The sequence below is a fragment of the Malus domestica genome, chromosome 07, assembly GCF_042453785.1.
Source record: "Malus domestica chromosome 07, GDT2T_hap1".
Taxonomy (NCBI): Eukaryota; Viridiplantae; Streptophyta; class Magnoliopsida; order Rosales; family Rosaceae; genus Malus; species Malus domestica.
The window spans coordinates 30,716,513-30,735,612 of NC_091667.1; the positions used below are offsets into that span (position 1 = coordinate 30,716,513).

The 19,100-nt window shown below is 36.2% G+C and overlaps 3 protein-coding genes across 4 annotated transcripts; 1 reads left to right on the forward strand and 2 right to left on the reverse strand.

Annotated features, from left to right (window-relative positions):
- Positions 1-97: 97 nt before the first annotated feature.
- Positions 98-2,264, reverse strand: LOC103432884 (uncharacterized). 2 transcript variants are annotated; one of them, XM_008371094.4, is made up of 6 exons: positions 2,071-2,264; positions 1,892-1,967; positions 1,682-1,789; positions 1,463-1,561; positions 1,087-1,212; positions 98-414 (listed from the first exon to the last, which is right to left on the reverse strand). In XM_008371094.4, exons 1-6 carry the CDS (start codon positions 2,098-2,100, stop codon positions 242-244), a joined length of 612 nt encoding a protein of 203 aa, XP_008369316.1. In that variant the 5' UTR covers positions 2,101-2,264; the 3' UTR covers positions 98-241. The 2 variants fall into 2 exon arrangements, with proteins under 2 accessions (XP_008369316.1, XP_028961790.1); XM_029105957.2 differs by having other exon boundaries at positions 98-417; positions 2,071-2,243.
- Positions 2,265-4,631: 2,367 nt separating this feature from the next.
- Positions 4,632-8,186, reverse strand: LOC103432886 (ribosome biogenesis protein NOP53). Its single transcript, XM_008371095.4, has 12 exons — positions 7,918-8,186; positions 7,072-7,244; positions 6,941-6,986; positions 6,805-6,830; positions 6,417-6,497; positions 6,205-6,315; positions 5,814-5,902; positions 5,586-5,705; positions 5,381-5,503; positions 5,228-5,294; positions 5,045-5,121; positions 4,632-4,910 (listed from the first exon to the last, which is right to left on the reverse strand). Exons 1-12 carry the CDS (start codon positions 8,084-8,086, stop codon positions 4,904-4,906), a joined length of 1,089 nt encoding a protein of 362 aa, XP_008369317.3. The 5' UTR covers positions 8,087-8,186; the 3' UTR covers positions 4,632-4,903.
- Positions 8,187-8,910: 724 nt separating this feature from the next.
- LOC103432887 (pentatricopeptide repeat-containing protein At2g13600-like) lies at positions 8,911-12,296 on the forward strand. Its single transcript, XM_008371096.4, has 2 exons — positions 8,911-9,119; positions 9,244-12,296. The coding sequence occupies exons 1-2, from the start codon at positions 9,042-9,044 to the stop codon at positions 11,485-11,487; spliced, it is 2,322 nt and encodes a 773-aa protein (XP_008369318.1). The 5' UTR covers positions 8,911-9,041; the 3' UTR covers positions 11,488-12,296.
- Positions 12,297-19,100: the final 6,804 nt, after the last annotated feature.

Sequence of the window (19,100 nt, forward strand, 5' to 3'; positions counted from 1 at the left end):
TACAGAGTTACTTTCATCGTCTATTGTTTGAGTATGCAACGTTTTCTGATCTCGAAACAGGGTTGTGCACTGGTGAAACATCCGGCGATCATTCAAATGAGTTAAAGCCAACTTTCTGAATTCAAAAACTCTATTTATTACATTTATAGGGAGAAAAAAGAAGGATACAGAGTATACACATCTATTTTTACAAATCGAAACATGGCGTTTTAGAGGTTGTGATGCAGTCGGTAATTGGAGATTAAGAGTTTAAAGACCTTGAAACATCTGCGGTTGGAAAATCGTACCTCAGATCTTGGAATCTTCTGAGTAAGCTTGACTTGTATTTCTCAATTTCAGCATTCTCCAGGGAATCCGGGCTAGATCTGATAACCGAGATTGCCCCAGCCTGGTGTAAAGCTCCAAGAGCTTTATCTGATGTTACAGAAGATAGATTAGACAACCAAAAGAGATAAGAAAGAACTGATTACGGGCTGGTTTGGTATTGCTGTGCTTTGAAAAAAAAAACTGCTTCTGTTGTGCTGTGAGAATAAGCTCATTTTTGCTGCTTGACGTTTTCAGCTTTTTTTCACCCAAAACTATGAAATAAGCTGTTTTTAAGTGTTTACCAAACACCATTTTGAGCTCAGCTTTTTTCTATACCCACTTTTATAAAAGAACCTCAGTACCAAACCAGTACTACGATAGAACGACTCTAGCATGTTTTCAGGGACATCTAAAATGCTTAGCATTTTTGCTTTCTAAACACTTCTATCGCATAATCTCCCAACAACTGTCTAAACATAACTGTCAGATCTTTTATCACCGCAATTATCAAATGTGCATACGCTTGCCGGTGTGTTACTCAACAGCTATATTGTTTCACAATATGAATGTAGGGTACAGATAAGATATGCTTCATAAATCTAGAGGTTTTAGGCTACGATATGCTGGAATCCTATCCTTCCATTCAGTACTAGCGATGTATGATGGCGGTTATCTTTAACATCCCCTAACTTTCAGTTGATACGCGCCTTTTCTAAAAGTGGAACAAAGTAGGGATAGACATAGGTGCACGGGGTACTAACTGCAATGTAAATTTCTAACCTGAAGGTGACAGAGCAGAAAGAGCTTTCAAAGCCTCCTTTCTTGTGCGGTCATCTTTAGCACCGCCCAACATATTCACCAGCTCTCGAGCACCACCCATCTCCACTATTTTCATCCTCCTTTCATCTGTAAATCAAAACAAACGAACCCTCAGTTTCATGCGCTACCCATTCAAAAACCTCGATACAAAAGTAAACATAAAAATTTACAACCCGATTTGGAGATCAAAGAAATGATCACCTATAACATGATGCAGCTCAAAGACAATGCAGTTTCATAAAACGACTACATCCAACCAGGCAACGGATATATTGAATGAACGAATTTCCTCGAAATGAAATGCTGACACAACGGAAAATAGAGCTACGAGAGTTACCATCAACCGCAAACTGAGCTAATCGAGAAGCCCCCATTCTCTTAAACAACGGATCCTTGACTGTCAACAACGACACGGACTGTTGCAACAAAGTATCACCTGGAAATGTAGTAAAATTCAAGAGCAATGTCAGGTGAAACCCGAAAATCGAAACCGCATAACAGGCAATTCTCATTATTTCATAAATTAATTAAGATGAATTAGCTAAAGATTAGAAACCCATATAAGGCATTATGTTGTAAGCTACGCAAGTTGCAGTCCCAGCAAATATCAGTTTCAACATCCACCCAATTTTTCTTTCAGCTTCCTCTTCAAGAGAGAGCTCATCTGCAATTCAATACCAGAATTCAATTTTCCTTCATTTTCTCAGCAACCAAACAACAAATTACGGAATCAAAGACAAAAGAGATGGGTAAACATTCGAATTACCTCTTCCGTTGTAAGTTGAGAAATTGCGGGAAGGCGCATTGCGCACCGGGTTTCTTGTACGGTAATACTTTGAATACTGATCACGAAATTTTCACATCACAATCGGAATAGGAGAAATTCGGACGAAGAAAAAGAGAATCGGAATGTTGGACGGAAACCAATTCGAAAAGGGAGCTTACAGTGGCGAGCTTGGATGCTAACGTGCGCATGGTGCGGATAGGTGAGTCCCCCGAAGCTCGGTGCGGCGGAACTGAAGAGCAGGTCCGTCCTTAGACGCCCGGGAAAGAGTAAAGGCCTAAGGGTCTGGGTCTGGGTCTGGTGGTTTTCTGTTATTTTTGGGTCTAAATACAGTGGCTCGTTTTACTAACCGTCCAAATAAAATAAAATTTTATTTTCTCTATTAATTCTCAAATATTTTAAGAAATTTCTAAACTATGAAAAAAATTTGAACTCAAATGCACAGAATTATTCGAACTCGAGTGCAAAAAAAGAGCATAATGTTCTGACCAAGGTCTACAATATCGATATTATCCCGATATTTCTATCGAAATTTCCGTGTTTTTGGACTACCAATATTTCCGATATCATCGATATTTTAGACCTTGATAGGAACTCTAAGTGGTACTAAGTCACTCATGTATCTTACCATGCAATGTATAAAGTGTAAAATATTGTACTAATTCATTATATATAAATGATTATGGTGTATTTAAACTTCTTTCATTAATTACAACATATTTTTTACACTCACAATGTTTGTCAGCTCGCTATATAATCAACTTAAATCAGTTAAATCCATCATGCAATGCATTTCCTTCCAATTTTTTGTGATAAACTAATAAATAATTGACTAAATAAACATCCTGCAAAGTTTCAATAAAAATTTCCAAGTTTTTCTTACAATTTCCGTGGTTTTTATTCAATTTTTATCAATATCTATAATATCCTGATATTTCCATTGAAATTTCCATGTTTTTGAACTACCGATATTTCCGATATCATCGATATTTTAGACCTTGGTTCTGACCAACATAACTAAGGCTGAATTCGAAAAAACAAGAAAACTTAACAATTTGATAAAGAAAATTAATTTGATCAAGAAAATTTGACTATATTCTTGCACGGAGCTTACAGTAACCAGGTGTATATTCTCCTTAAAAAATAAAAGGCTTTTTAACCAAAATGGTCTCTGAGATTTACATAACTCCTCACTTTGATCCCTGAGATTTAAAATCAATAAAAGTGGTATCTGAGATTGTCCGCCATCAATCATTTTGGTCTTTCCGTGAAAAATTATGTTAAATAAGGATCAAAATAACAAAAATTCTCTCAATTTAACAAACAATAGGCCAAAATGATTTGACAAAAAATTGAGGGTATTTTTGTCATTTACTCTAATTTAATGAAGATTTTTCATGAAATGACCAAAATGATTGATGATAAACAATCTCAAGAACCACTTCTATTGATTTCAAATCTTAAGAACCAAAGTGAGGAATTATGCAAATTTCAAGAACCATTTTGGCTAAAAAGCCAAAATAAAAATCCAGGTGCATATCCTCTTGTGCCAATTTAATCAAGAAAATTTGACTATTTTGTTATTATTCTCACATTCTAATTTATAATTATTTTTTGAGGTATTCATCAATTTCCCCCCTGAACTTGTAACTATTGGCCAATTTCCCCCCTCAACTTTAATTTTGGCCAATTTTCCCCCTCAACTCTCATAATTAGTCAATTTCCCCCCTCAACTTTAATTTGGCCAATTTCCCCCCTCAACTCTCATAATTAGTCAATTTACACCATACTGTTAATTCTTTAATTTGATCATAATTAAACAAGTGTGTGTAAGAAACTAAATAAGATGTATGTTAATCATTTTCCTATGTCTTTATCCTATTACAAATAGATTAAAATTTAGAATTTTACAATTTATCATAGATAATATTATTAGTCATAATAAATCAGTATGGAGTAATTTTATTTGATTTTTTACTATACAAAATTGATAACGAAAAGGATTGATGTGTACATTTTTGTATGTGAATACAATTTTCTTTATAAAAGTGAAGGCTAAGTTCAAGTAAATTGTGGAGAATCGAGCTTTAATGCAAAAATGGCTAGTCAATTCATAATTTTCGACTCCTTATTAAGAATAACACATTTTATTGAAATAGGTCTGATCCATGAGTTTAGGATTATTATTTCTTCTTCTACATGCTTTAAACCTGATTCATAACTTTTTCTTATAATCAACCCATATCACATACTAATTGTATTATGTTTTTGTACATTTTACCCTATATTATGCAGGTGAGTTTATATTAAATTTAGTACTTTGTTGGAAGTTATTAGAAAGATTGAAAGAAAAAAAATGAATAGATGGAAAATTAAAAAAAATTAACAGTAAAATGCAAATTGACTAATTATGAGAGTTGAGAGGGAAAATTGGCCAAATTAAAGTTGAGGGGGGAAATTGACTAATTATGAGAGTTGAGGAGGGAAATTGACCAAAATTAAAGTTGAGGGGGAGGAAATTGGCCAATGATCACAAGTTCAGGGGAGGAATTGATGAATACCTCTTATTTTTTTTCTAACTTCGTTGCAAATTTTACACGTAGGAGAATCTGCCTCATAACCGGATGTGTCCTCTCGTGCCTGTCGCTCTGATCACGTGACTACAGATGCACAAGAGATACAACTAAAGATAGCTAAGAAGCTCTCAAGAGACAAGCTTAGCTTAAATCACAAATTGAGTTCGTTTGCAACTGAAAAACCAAAAAGGCACTGGCATAATACATCTCTGTGTCGATTACAACTGGAGCTGTTTTAGAACTGAGAATATCCATGCGAAATACAAAAATTGATGACAGAAAGAGTGAGAGAAATAAGATAAGTATAAAACTTCTGAGCTCGACGGTCGAGCTGACAAAATCTGCTGATCTTCTCGAACCCGAACTAATGACTTTGAATCCATGCTTCATCTTGGTAAATCAAATCAAGAGAAAGGCTCTATTTCCTGTCAAAGAAGTAGAGAAATCTTTAAAGTTGTTTGCGATGAAACAAAGAACGAGTTTTTGAATAAAGTTCGGACGAAATCCAGTGAACCCTCAAAGAAACTTGGTTTAAGACACGAAGAGAAGATTGACAAACCTTTTGTTCGCTTTTGGCGGGATTAGTCCTCTTTTTTCGAGGCTCTTGAACCTATCATTGACAAGGGTGCAACAACCCTTTGGGGGAAAAAAAGAAAAGCAATAAGACTTTCGTTTAGTCTTATCTGAACACAAAGAATAAGAAAGTGGGAAAATTTTGGCAACAAAGAGAAGTGCAGCGTACCTTAAGCTTCCGGATGGATCCTGATATCTCTTCAGTCAAGAGGACTTGAACTGGGGCAGGCTCGAACCTGTAATAGAAGGATTATACATAGGAAGGTAAACAAACTATACTAAATGTGTGCGTGTGAGAGGGAGAGTATTGTTTAAGACATACTTATGCTTCCCCAATCGTGGGGGACATGACTTGAGTTTTTCTTGTTTAGCTACAACTCGTCGAAGATGTCTTTTATGCCTCTCCTCATCCTCTTTCGCTATTTCTTGAATGATATCTGGTAAGCTGTGACCAAAGGGCAAGGCAAATATTAGAATGTAATCTTCACCAGAGTACTGTAGAGACAAAAGTTGTGTAAGTATATTACCCATCAATTTCTTTGGAAAGCTGCTTCGCCTGTCTCGCTTCTGCTTCCTTTTTAAGCTGTTCTTTACGCCTAGCTCTCTTATTTAATACAACTGTTGTCACCCTCTTTGTTTTTAAAGGCCTGCACCATGTTTTTTTCAAGCAATGTGAGCTAATGGCATTTAGTTTTGATGACCTTATAATGCATACAACAGAATATTACCAATTATCAAACAAAAATTGGGCTCACATTTTCTCGGATGCAGCATCCCCATTCTCATCCAAATTTTCTGGATTCATATTGTCATCACTGCCTTCATCTGCCTCAAGAAAATACATCTAAAAAAGTAGATTGGCAGTCTAAGATTCTCATTTATGAATATAAAAATTAGAGTAATATATAAAATAGAAAATACTTGTCGTTATGACTCCTTGTCCATCGTGTTTTGTACTTCTCTTTTTCTCTCTTTCCCAAAGTTCTTGTTTCTTATCAAAACAATTGTTAAGATTCCTAGTTATATTCTTTATACCAAAAACAATTTCATTATCCAAGACAACTATTTTTTTTTTATGACGTGTATGTAAAGCTCTACACTAAGACCAGTGATGACTAATACATGAAAGGAACAAAAGATACTCACTTCTTCTTCGTCAACAGCCTCTCCAGGAACAGTTAGAGGAACTGGTTGAGGTCCAAGCTCTTTTTTATAGACTTTCCCCATTTCTTCTGCAACAGCATGAGCCAATGTTTCCTGGATTGACGAAAGAGGCAAAGATGAGAAAATTTTATGCCATACAAGCCAAAAGGTCTACAAACAAAAAACGTACTAGATGAGTGATATTAAAAAATTACCTGATGACTTTCAAATGTGGGATTGAATGAGGATCCTGGAGGCTCAACTTCTACAGCAGGAATAATTGATGGCTTCCTCGTCTTAAAAAAATTCAATAAACATATATCAACTAACAGCTATGCAATGTTAGCAAAAACAGTGTCTATTCAAACAATAACACAGCATCCTAGTGCTGCTTCGGAGTCTATATGACTCCCACATAAGATGTGATCCATGACACATCTTATTATCTATAATTATGACTTGGTGGTCAGAAGTTGCATTTTAGTGTGCTCTTCACGCATTACCAGAATTGGAATTTGAGTTACAGAAACAGAAAAAAAGGAAAAAAAAACCAATATGAACAATAACATGATCACATTCTTGAACTTAAACAATGAGCCTTACCTTCTTGGTTTTTTTGTTGTCATCACCTGCACAAGAGTTAAAATACAGTCAATGCAGTGCACAGAACCATGTATGAAAAGAAATAACAGCAGTAAAATAGTGGAAAGAATGCAATAGATGTTAGGGTTGAGGAAACCTGTATAGCCCCATAAGTCAGCCATGCCAGAAGATGAGACAGAACGCTGCCAGATTCAAACTAAAATTAATACCAAATCGCTAGAACTAGATAACGTCTGCAGGTTTACATTTTATAATATAACAACTGACCTCAGGACTCCATTCAGATTCATCTATTAGTTCTGGAACCTTTTTATGTGCTTTCTTAGATTTCTTCAGAGTTGAAGAAGGCACTGGTTGTACAAATGGGTTTTTCTGTAGCATGCTCTCAACATGGAGTACTTTCTGTCTGTGCTTTTCAATCTTCCTCTTCACCGAAAGATCTGGTCAGGCCAAAGCATACAAGTTCAGTTCCATGTAAAAAAGGAAAACGATTAAGAAAACGCGAGAGCATAAAACACAAGAAAAGAACTGAACTGAACCAAACTCCATACTTATTAAAGTATATATATCAATAAGTGACCATTTGACTCACTCCAGATTTCTATACAGTTTTCAAAACCCAGATTGGATACAACAAGATTCCTTCCGAGCCATAAAACGACTCTAAACAATCAAAATTCAAGCTGAATTCTATCCAAATTAAGCAGACTCCAGAAAATCTACCACTCTAAAAATGGATTCCCATTCTCTTTCACTCCAAGCAAAATGGCCCTCATTTTCTCGGAAATACAGTTCTTCGTACATGATCAGAGTTTGTTTGACCACATGAAGCTAAAGTAAGCTCATTTAACAGAAAATGCAACAAACCAATCAAAATTTCGACATACAATAATCTGAAATTCCAATCAAACTCTTCCATTTATTCGTTCGTGTCACATCTCAATAAGTTCAACACAAAAATCATAGCTCAAAATTTTTTCTAATTTCCTACTTAGAAACCAATTAATTTAATGTCAACCAGCTCGCAACTACAGGGAAGGGGGATACATAGGGGAATTTGGCAAAAGCAAAAGCGTATGAAGGTACAAACATTGCTTCGGAGAAAGGAGGTACCTTTGGACTTGTCTTCGAAGAAGAGGGACTCGGCGGGGGCGGAGGCGAGAGAGCCGCCGGAGAGGGCGTCCTTGGTGGACTGCTCGAAGAAATCGTGGATGTCATCAGTGCTGATGTTAGCCCTCCATGCCTTCTTCCCCTTCCTGGAGGTCTTGGCCTTCTTCCCCATCGCTTTTTTCCTTCTATTTCGGAGTTCCGAGTTCTCAAGTGCGCTGCTTTCTCTGCGGGTTTAGGCGGTTCGTTTATAAACCCTAATTCTGAATGGCAAGTAAACGGCGTCGTTCGCTAACTAGTTTTATTTATTTATTATTTAATTTTTTTTATGGCAAAAGCTTTTTATTGTTTATTTATTAAGTAAATTGTAGCAGTGTATCTTAATTTGAATTTAATTAGAGCAATGGTCTCTCAACTAAATACTTATTAACATTGGTCTCTTAACTCATCAAAATGTGCAACTATGGTCCCTCAATTCATCAAAACGTGCAACTATGGTCTCTCAATTAAAAATTCATTACCATTGGTTTCTTAACTTTAATCCAACTAGAGAAATGATCCTTCAACTCTAACATAATTGAAGCAATAGTCTCTCAATTTTAACTTAATTGTAGCAATGGTCATTTCAACATAACTCATTTTGACAAAATTCTGACGAAGTTGACAAAAATGACTATAGCTACACGTTTTGATGAGTTGAGGGACCTCAATTTTAACCAAATTATAGCAATGATCATTTCAACATAACTCATTTTAACAAAATTCTGACGAAATTGACAGAAAAGACCATAGCTACACGTTTTGATAAGTTGAGGGACCTCAATTGTAGCAATGATCATTCCAACATAACTTATTTTGACAAAATTCTAACGAAGTTGACGAAAATAACTATAACTACATATTTTGATGAATTAAGGGACCAAAGATAATAGATTTTTAGTTGAGGGATCATTGTTCAAATTTAATTAAAATTGAGACATCATTGCTACAGTTACCCTTATTTATTCGGTATAGTACTGTAGAATATTGTGGTGGATCGGAAAAGATAATTTCCGATAAGCATCAGCAACTTCACCACCTCTCACTGTGGTCACTGGAAGACGACGATCGGCTAACTGCGACGGAGGTCCATGGGTCTAGCTGTTAAATTGGGCTTTCCTCAACCTGCTTATCCTCTGGTTCTTCCCGCCTCAACTTCCAAAGACAAAGTAAGCAACTCCATCTCTCTCTCTGTTCTGCCTCTTTTGTTGCTGTTTTGGTCTCTCTTTCTTCGTTAACTTCATGTTCGTTCAATCACAAAGTAATATTAATATCAAACTTAATCGATTGCAGAGTAAAAATTCAACATTAATTCAATCATCTCCAACAACCCAGAAACCCAATGGAAGCAAATTTCCGAGCTTAGTTTTTGTTGATGAAACTCGGAAAAGGTTTCAAATTCAACCCTTAATTGATATCCTTTATGGTTGTGAGGACATGGGTTCTGTAGGAAAAGTTAAATCTGTTCATGGGTTGGTATTAAAATCCGAGCTTTCGGACAGGGACTTGCTGGTGGTGTTGAACCATGTTGCCAATGCCTATTCGAAATGCTTGGATTTTGACACAGCTCGTCGAGTGTTTGATGAAATGCCGCTGAGGAACATATTCTCTTGGACAGTCATGATTGTTGGGTCGACAGAGAGTGGGTTGTTTCTTGATGGGTTTAAGTTCTTTTGTGATATGGTGGTTAGTGGAATTTTACCAGACAAGTTTGCGTATTCAGCGGTTGTGCAGACATGCATTGGGTTAGATTGTATCGAATTGGGCGAAATGGTGCATGCCCAGGTTGTTGTAAGAGGCTTTGCGTCTGATACTTTTGTAAGTACAACTCTTCTTAACATGTATGCAAAGTTCGGAATGGTTGAGAATTCGTGTAGGATGTTTAATACCATGACTGAACATAATAAAGTCTCCTGGAATGCAATGATTTCAGGGTTAACATCAAATGGCCTTCATTCTGAAGCATTTGATCAATTTGTAAGAATGCAGAAAGAAGGAATTAAACCAAATTTGTATACACTCATCAGTGTCTCGAAAGCAGTCGGGAAGTTAGGTAATGTTGACAAGAGCAAAATTGTTCACAGTTATGCATCTGGATTGAGCATGGAGCCTAGTGTTCTTGTGGGAACTGCTCTTATCGATATGTACTCTAAATGCAAGTCTGTGTCTGATGCAAGATCTGTTTTTGACTTGAATTTCACCAGTTGTAAAACCAATCCACCATGGAATGCAATGATATCTGGTTATTCACAGTCAGGTCACAGCCAAGAAGCATTGGAGCTCTTTGTGAGAATGTGCGTAAACAATATACAACCAGACAAATACACTTACTGCAGTGTCTTCAATGCAATAGCTGCTTTGAAATGTTTGCGTTTGGGAAAGGAAATTCATGGGATGGTTTTGAAGTCTGGGGTGGAAATGAAGGTTACAAGCATCTCCAATGCAATTGCCAATGCATATGCCAAATGTGGGTTGCTCAAAGACGTACAGAAGGTCTTTGACAGGATAGAAGAGAGAGATTTAGTGTCTTGGACAACACTGGTGACTGCTTGTTCACAATGTTTTGAATGGGAGGATGCACTGATAGTCTTCTCAAAGTTGAGAGAAGAAGGCTTTACACCGAACGAGTTTACCATTTCTAGTGTGCTTGTTGCATGTGCCAGCCTTTGTTTCCTGGAGTATGGTCAGCAAGTCCATGGCCTCCTTTGCAAGGCTGGCTTGGACTCGGAAAAGTGTATAGAAAGTGCTCTAATTGATATGTATGCCAAGTGCGGTAATATAGACGAGGCGCAAGAGGTCTTTGAGAGGATTTCTGAACCAGATACAGTGTCGTGGACTGCTATTATATCAGGCTATGCTCAACATGGGCTTGTGGAGGATGCTCTTGAACTCTTTAAGAGAATGGAGCAGATGGGTGTGAAGGCCAATGATGTGACGCTATTGTGTGTTCTGTTTGCATGCAGCCACCGTGGTATGGTAGATGAAGGCCACTATCTTTTTCATCAAATGGAAAAATCATATGGGGTGGTGCCAAAGATGGAACATTATGCTTGTATTGTTGATCTCTTAGGTCGTGTAGGCCGTCTTAATGATGCAATGGAGTTCATAGAAAGAATGCCAATTGAGCCCGACGAAATGGTTTGGCAGACTTTGTTGGGAGCATGTAGGGTACATGAAAATGTTGAGTTGGGGGAGATTGCAGCTGAGAAGATTCTTTCGGTTACACCAGAATCCTCAGCTACCTATGTTCTTCTGTACAACACCTATATCAGGACAGGGAGTTATGAAGATGGACTTAGTCTGAGAGATGTGATGAAAGACCGAGGCGTGAAAAAGGAACCAGGTTGTAGTTGGATTTCTGTGAATGGTAGAATCCACAAATTTTATGCAGGGGATCAACGACATCCAGAAAAGCATGATATTTATGCAAATTTAGAAGAGCTGAGAGCGAAGCTTAAATCCATGGGTTACATTCCAGATTTGCGTAATGTATTGCAAGATGTGAATTTGGTAGAAAAAAGGGGGATGCATGGATGAGCTTGCTGAATAGAAAAGATTAATGTCAACAATTTGTTCAATATTTCTTGTATAACCATGTCAAGTAGGGGGACAAAATGTTCAGGTCTGGTGTATATGATCAACATAAAGAGAAGTGGCAGCATCTAAGAGTAAATGAATCTTTGGATGATAAAACTCCAAGGGCGGAACTGCCATGTACATTCGATAGCATCAAGGTACATACAGGCTACAGATGAGAAACCCACAAAGTTCATGTTGCCACATTGGTTCAATGAACTTGTGAAAGAATGTTGATCTCATTGACTGACAACAAAATATCATTGTGCAATCGACTCTGGTGGATTTTTGGCTTCTTTGATCACAGAGTTTTTTCGGGCACATGCGGTGTTCTCAAGAGGCTGTGTATAGGGTGAAGTGGCAGAATTGACTTGAGTTCATTATTAAGGACCCTGGGGCTCACAACTATTCAACAACACCCACCGATACAAAGGTATTGAACTGTATGGCTGCACCGGATTTCATACTCCGTGTTAAGAGGTGCAGGGGAAGAGGGTATGAAACCGTTACATGCAAGTCTTTCTCCCAACTTTGAGGAAAACCAAGTGGAAATCCTATTCTGAAGTCAGGCTATTCAACTCATCGTGTTTTGGGTTTCCACACATTCTGATTGATATAGTGAGGTCACTAATCAGCTTTGTTTTATGTAATGAGCTGATGAAAGGATGTTGGCTACTTTTCCTAAAGTGTGTTAAATGGGGATGGGACATATTTTGTCTACACTATACATTTACTGAAGGAATTCACATCACATATCATTGCGGGTTCAATCATTCATAATCCATGTTCAAAATTCTGTGCCTTGTCCAGTATATCTAGAGGATATAAGGCTTTTTAACTGAATAAAAGCAAGGAAAGTGTACACTTCCTTTCACTCAATAAATCTTATTGTTTTGGAGTTTGATCGGCATATCCACGTACCACACCATGTGGTGTTACTAATTTTCATGTTATAATCCTAGATCCATGCATATCAATTGTGTCATCCGCTCATACTATAACTCATAGATCAATACACCAATTGTCATATGACAGTTTGGCCGTTGCACAAACCATTTCTCTTGGGAATTTTCTAGTATGGACCAAAGCATAGCATACATTGAGATCATTGATTGTTTGATCTTCATCCATTGAATTACTAATCACACGTTTAGTCATTCATTCACCTGGTTGACGCTATGTGTAGTGTCATTGTAGAATTTTCCTTTTCTCTACAAGGTGGCTAAAAACTTATTACTTTTTGCTTCTCCAATCTCCAACCCAAAATCTCAGTAGTGTCTCCTATCTTTGTGGGGCTTTTACTTAAGCTTGTGGGGCATAAGAAAATTTGCAAGCCAAAAGAGGACATGAAGCAGTAAGAGAGCCAACAATCTGTGCCTTTGAAACAGTATCCAAAAATCAACAAAAAGACAGCAACCTAACAGTTGAAAACACCCTTCCTTCTGAGATGTCTCTTGCTTTGCTTGTACAAATATATACATATATACATATTCATTATATGAGGACAAGCCTCTGCGCAACAGAAAAGTTGCTCCTTTATGACCGAAAGGTCACAGATTTGAATCGTGGAAACAGCCTCTTTGCAGAGCAAGAGTAAAGTTGTGTACGATAGACGTCTCTCCCCTCCCTCCAACCCTCTCAAAGCTGGGAGCCTTGTTGTCTTAGAATCAGACTTTATACATATATGCATTATATACACACAGATCCATCTGGTTCTGCCATCGCTGGGAGGATCTTTGCAGGTTCCAATTTACATGTGATGAACAAGACACACATAGCTAGGGACACATAACACACATAGCTAGGGACACACACATATGATATATGATCCAGGTTTCTCTAATTTGCTATGCTCCATACAACTTTTGCAAATTATTTTATTTCTCATCATTGTAATTGCAATTATGTCATCTTCGATGGCTACAACCGACCCCGTGACCTCTTTTTTTTTTTTTTTTTTTGGTTTTTTATAAATTTTTTATTTTGTTATCTGGGTCAAGATCAATGACTCGGTGGGGTTGATTGCAACTCGAAAGAGAACAATTAGGTGCCCTCTGTGACTTAAGGCCATGCATAATGATGCTATACATAGACCATTGTTTGTCATGATTGATACGTAGGTCACCTCCGTTGAAATATTTCACATCGATCATATCTTTGCAAAAAGAAGAGTTTAAATATTCTAACTACATTTTAACTAATATTGAGGCTTTTTTTTGTGATAAAACCCCACATATTGTGTAGGTGGTAATTAAGAAGTTGAGGACAATATCAGTGTTGTTGGAAGCATGCCTTTGGCCTGTCTTTCTGATAATTTGACATGGTATCAGAGTCAAAGAGCGGGCCCATAGCACCACGTGATGGGTGGGTCTCCTTGGCCCCACGCGATGATGTTGGGTCCTTTGGCCCCGCGTGTAGGGTGAGCCCCCTTAGTTGCCAATGTGTGGATCTCCCGTATATGACCCACTAATTGGATCCCAGGTAAGGATGCATGTTGAAATAGCTCGACCATACCTCTGAGAAAAGAAGAGTTTAAATATCCTAACCGTAGACCTAACCTCAATCTAACTATACCGAAGTTTTTTGTGATAAAACTTGATAATTAACAAGTTGTGGACAATATCAGTAATAATGTGACACCTTCAAGATGATGACTCCAAGATGATGGGTACGTATTTCAAGTCCTTGAAAATCACACGAGGCCACCGCCATAATTATTTTCATGTCACCTTCAAGATAATTAATCTTTAGAGAAAGTCGGGTTAACTAATCCTATCACTAAGATCTCGTGTCTCTGGACGTAAGATATAAAACCAAACGTGGGCACATAATTAGGTTAACTAATCTTATCACTCAGACCCACGTCTGACTGACTAATCTTATCACTTAAACCACATATGATCCGGAGACGTAAGACCTCTGCAACTTCACTGTATTTTTTTTATTTTTTATATATGGCACTTGATAGACATAGTTTAAGCTCTATATGTTTATCACTATGTTCACTATATTCACCTCTATTTCAAAAAATTAGAGGCAAAATATATTGCATGCCGTAAACCACAAGGGATTCAAATTGAAACTGAACCTTAAATATATGTACAGTATGTGTAAATATAAATGATTATTTATATATAGAAAGGAGAGAAATGTAAAAGAGAGAGGGAGAGAGAGAAACCCACGTGGGTATTTTTATTTTTTTTTATTTTTAATTAGAGATATATTTTGATCATATGTAGGTGGATAAAAAAATTTATGTGCGGAATTATTTTAATGTCCATATTTTTTTTCTTTTTGAATATTTTCTTTCAAGTATTCAGGTAAGGGTATAATAGTACTTATATTGGTATTTCGATGACAAAGAGTATTCTTTAGTAAGCAATATAGATTGATACCCTAAAGAAGAGGTTCACTTACTTTTCATGTCAGTGGCAACGACGCGAAGGAAATAAGGTGGCTCATGAGTTAGCAAAATTTGAACTTTATAATGAAGGATTTCATACATGGGTGGAGGAGGAGCCAATTTGGCTTGCTCCTTTCTTGGAAGTAGATTTGGAGAATGATAATTGAATGTAAGTGGGGAGCAATTTGGCGAAGTACTATTTTTTCCCTCTTCTCTGGAGGTTTTTAATGAGGCTTCCATTGCTTCTCCAAATCTCTTGTACTTTGTTATTTTTACAGAAATAAAAATTCAGTTTTCGATAAAAAAAAAGAAAAGAAAAAAAAGTAAGCAATATGGATTGCATGCCTCATATAGTATCAGTCTGGGGGCTCTTTCAATGAATGCTATGGATATTTTCAGAAGCGGTATTGCCCTTATTATGGAGATGAGTTGATTGGTGGTTTCCTTTTCAGATTAGTTAGGTTTTAAATTTTTGTGATATTCCCCACTTCTCACGTTTGTGATGTCTTGGTGTCGCGAGTTGATGTGGCCTCGTTACTGTAGTGATGGTTTGATGTGGCCTCACTAGTTTAGTAAAGGCCTAATTGTACACGCATCTAATGCCGGGTGTCGCATAATCCTCTTTGTGGCAGATTGATGCCGTATGCTTTTTAGTTCTTGCGGTAGCTGTGTAGGAATTTTAACTTATTTTTTAGTTGCATTAATTTCTCTCCAGATCAAGAAATTGATCATTAAAAATGTGTGAAAGGCATTGGATCGGTTGCTCGTGTTTAGAAGACACAAACAACCGTATTTTTCGAGCCTATTACAGGGGAACGGGCACGCTTTTGTATTTGTTGGCCCCTGTTAATAAAATCACTCTAATATAAAGAATAAAATTCCAATCTAATCTCGCACACCAAAAGAAGCATTTGAGTATTATATCAAAGTGTACGCCAAATTTAGATTCTTATTTAGAAATTGTAAGGGTGGTTCTATCTACCCATTTTTACTTCTTACACACCTCTCTCGTTTTTTTGCTTTTGGATTGAAAGAATTGAAGAAGATCAGTGAACACAAATTAACAAAAGTGTGTAGAAGGTAAAAATGTATGTATGTAGCACTATCCGATTGAAAATGACTTTCAATACATCTTAATCTGTCGTTAATTTTTTGCTTTGGCTTACCATGCATATAAGTCAATAGATCGATTAACCAGTGACCAACCAACATACTGTTTCTTTATATAAGAACTTAATTTCTTAAGAACATGTATTACACAAACGAAAGAATAAAGGTTATTAATTTAAGAAGAAACCAATGCATGCCGATATCATTTTAAAATATTTGGCAGAAGAATTTTTTGGCTTGAAAAAAATACAAAGCAATACAGCTGTATGAAGTCTTAGGCCGATTTGTTTGCATGGGTCATGGGTGCTCTCTCTGCACATAACAAGGGTCATGGGTGCTCTCTCTGCACATAACAAGATTATTGCAGTAAAGCAATTTGTAGGGATTATGTAACTGTAAGCTAAAAATTCTAAAATGACGACGTTGGACAACGACCTTTTTTATTCTCGAGTGTCGGGGATACATGCAGGATGAAAATGACATTTTCTTCAATCTATTTAATGAATTAATCATTTATGTAAGTACATATGTAAAGAGATATTTTAGGTTGCAATTAACTGTATCGTTGGTGAATTACATGATGGTGGTTAGAGGTAGGTTGAAATGTCTCTGTGAGTCATTACTGTTCCCTAAATGTGAACATGCACTTGATATATGATTTATATGTTGTCGTTATTATTGTTACCGTTAATATATAGGGAACTGTTATAGGCACTCCAAAAATCTCATTCTACACTCTTCACTAGTGTATTTTTCTTTCTAAATATAGAAAGTTTGCAGTGTAGAATGAGATTTTTAGAGTGCCAATAACAATTCCCAATATATATTGTGCTTGCAAATTTAGTTAACTGCAACTTAGAATGAATGTATATGTAAATGTGTATGTATTTGATATATCTAACCAAATTTTTGGATATTGTTACTTATATATATATATATATTTATATATCCTTGCATATAGATTCTTCAATTGCCTACAAGAACTCTCTCTCTCTCTCTCTCTCTCTCTATGAACAACAGAGGCCCTTATCACTCAACTTTATACATCAAATAAATTTTGTTTCCACTGACATTTGCATGTGAATGTACGTTCCCAAAGTGCAACTCACGTGAGTTTTTTGCTAGCAAGAGTCACAAGAATCCTATATACATATTACTACACTAAAGAATATTTCTTGGACACAATGTTTATGTATTTGTTTATGGCAGTAACAATTTATTGGGTTATTGTTTTAAGTGAATCACAAAATTTTGGAACCTTATGAAGGAGCACAGATTTGTTGTCAAGCATTGCAAAACGATGGCTTTATGTGGTGATTGTGGCAAGGCTTGTCATTATATGAGATTTTTATTCCATTTTCAAATAATATGGAATGTCACGAGAAGCATTTCTGAATAAAGTAATACTTTCATTGCATGATTGTGCATGCCCTAATTAAATTGGTTCCAATTCTTTGTTGTTATTTTGATTTGCTTTGTCGCATGTTTTGGATACCTAATAGACACCAAAACGCGTACAGGTCATGAGTAGTGCACCATAATTATAACTACATATCACTTTCTAATTGAGATTATTATAAACAATTAACAATTTCATTATTGCTGTGATCTCACAAATACAACAGAGTTTAACGCGTACATATGTCCTATGTTGATCAATTAATTAATTAAAAATAAATAAAATAAAAGCTTTTTAAAAATGTATTAATATTAAGGGGAGGGGGCCAAAACTATTACAATAATTTAATAAATGAGAGAGTTTCGAACCTGAGTCACATAAGTAGAAACATAACAACATATTCACTATGATATTGAACCACATAAGATAAAATATAAGCATATTTGTCTTAGTCGGGTTTATACCCCAAAGCATTCCCTTCATTATGAAACATGTGAATGAGAACAATCAAATCCTTAAAGATTCTTTTGCAGCAACCTCCAACTTTTTGGCAACTAACAAGCCCTAAGATGAGTACGTATCATAGGTTAATTTATAACCCTCGAAATTGATGATAAAATAGATAGAGCTTAAAATCCTTTGCATTTCGGGTTTGAGGGATGGTAAGATAGAGCTTAAGATCCTTTGCCTTCGGGTTTGAGGGTGAACCTCTGTGTCCTACATATCGTTCTACTCCGATAAACTAACATTGCGTAACCCTCTATTTATTTGTAAAATAAATCGGAATGAATCAATTCATTATCATCAACCAAGTAGAAATTGCATGCATATATCCTCATAACAGGTTTTCCAAATCAAATAAAAATGTAAAATGCTTAGGGATTATTAAGGGAAAAAAAGGGCTACGGAAAACCTGACAAGAATTGGACAGCACTGAACAAATTAATAAAACGAAATCAGTCACTTCAATTTGATGAAGAAATGCTAGCTAATAGGTTTCAAAGGTATCAGGACAAATTATTGCTTATCTGTTTTAATTTGTTTTTTCCTACTTTTTTCTTCAGTATATTATCATATCGATAAGCATCAGGTCACGCTCAGTATTTTGATTCATGCCTTCCAGCGTATTACAAGTAGTGCATTTCATGGAGATAAAACCAATTAACCCAGTACTACCTGATCAGTAAGATGCATGAGAAATCAAATCAAAATTATGATGGATCTGTTTACATATACAAAATCAAAGCACATGCGCCATGATCAACCAAAACTAATCTGGGAAAATAATTGAGGGAAACCCTAATTCTTGGAAATTAAAAAAAAATTAAAAATAAGCTAAGGAAACCCTAATTTATGGACGGCAAGGGACAAAGGTTGGGAGCAGGGTATGTGTATGTAGAGTATTGTTTGGTTGTAATGATTAATGGGCACACATGTGAATAGAGTTAGTACGTGATTTGTCTCTGTGGCGAATGGAGACAATGCTCGAACGAACAAGGACTAGCTAGGGAAAACTCTTGCTCTTAAGTCTCCTATACATGTACATTTACAATTATACATATATACACGTAGTGACAATATATGTTTGATTCATAAATATAAAGGTCTTGTGATACATAAAAAGTACATATATTGACTGCAGATGGAAATTGGAATTTTACT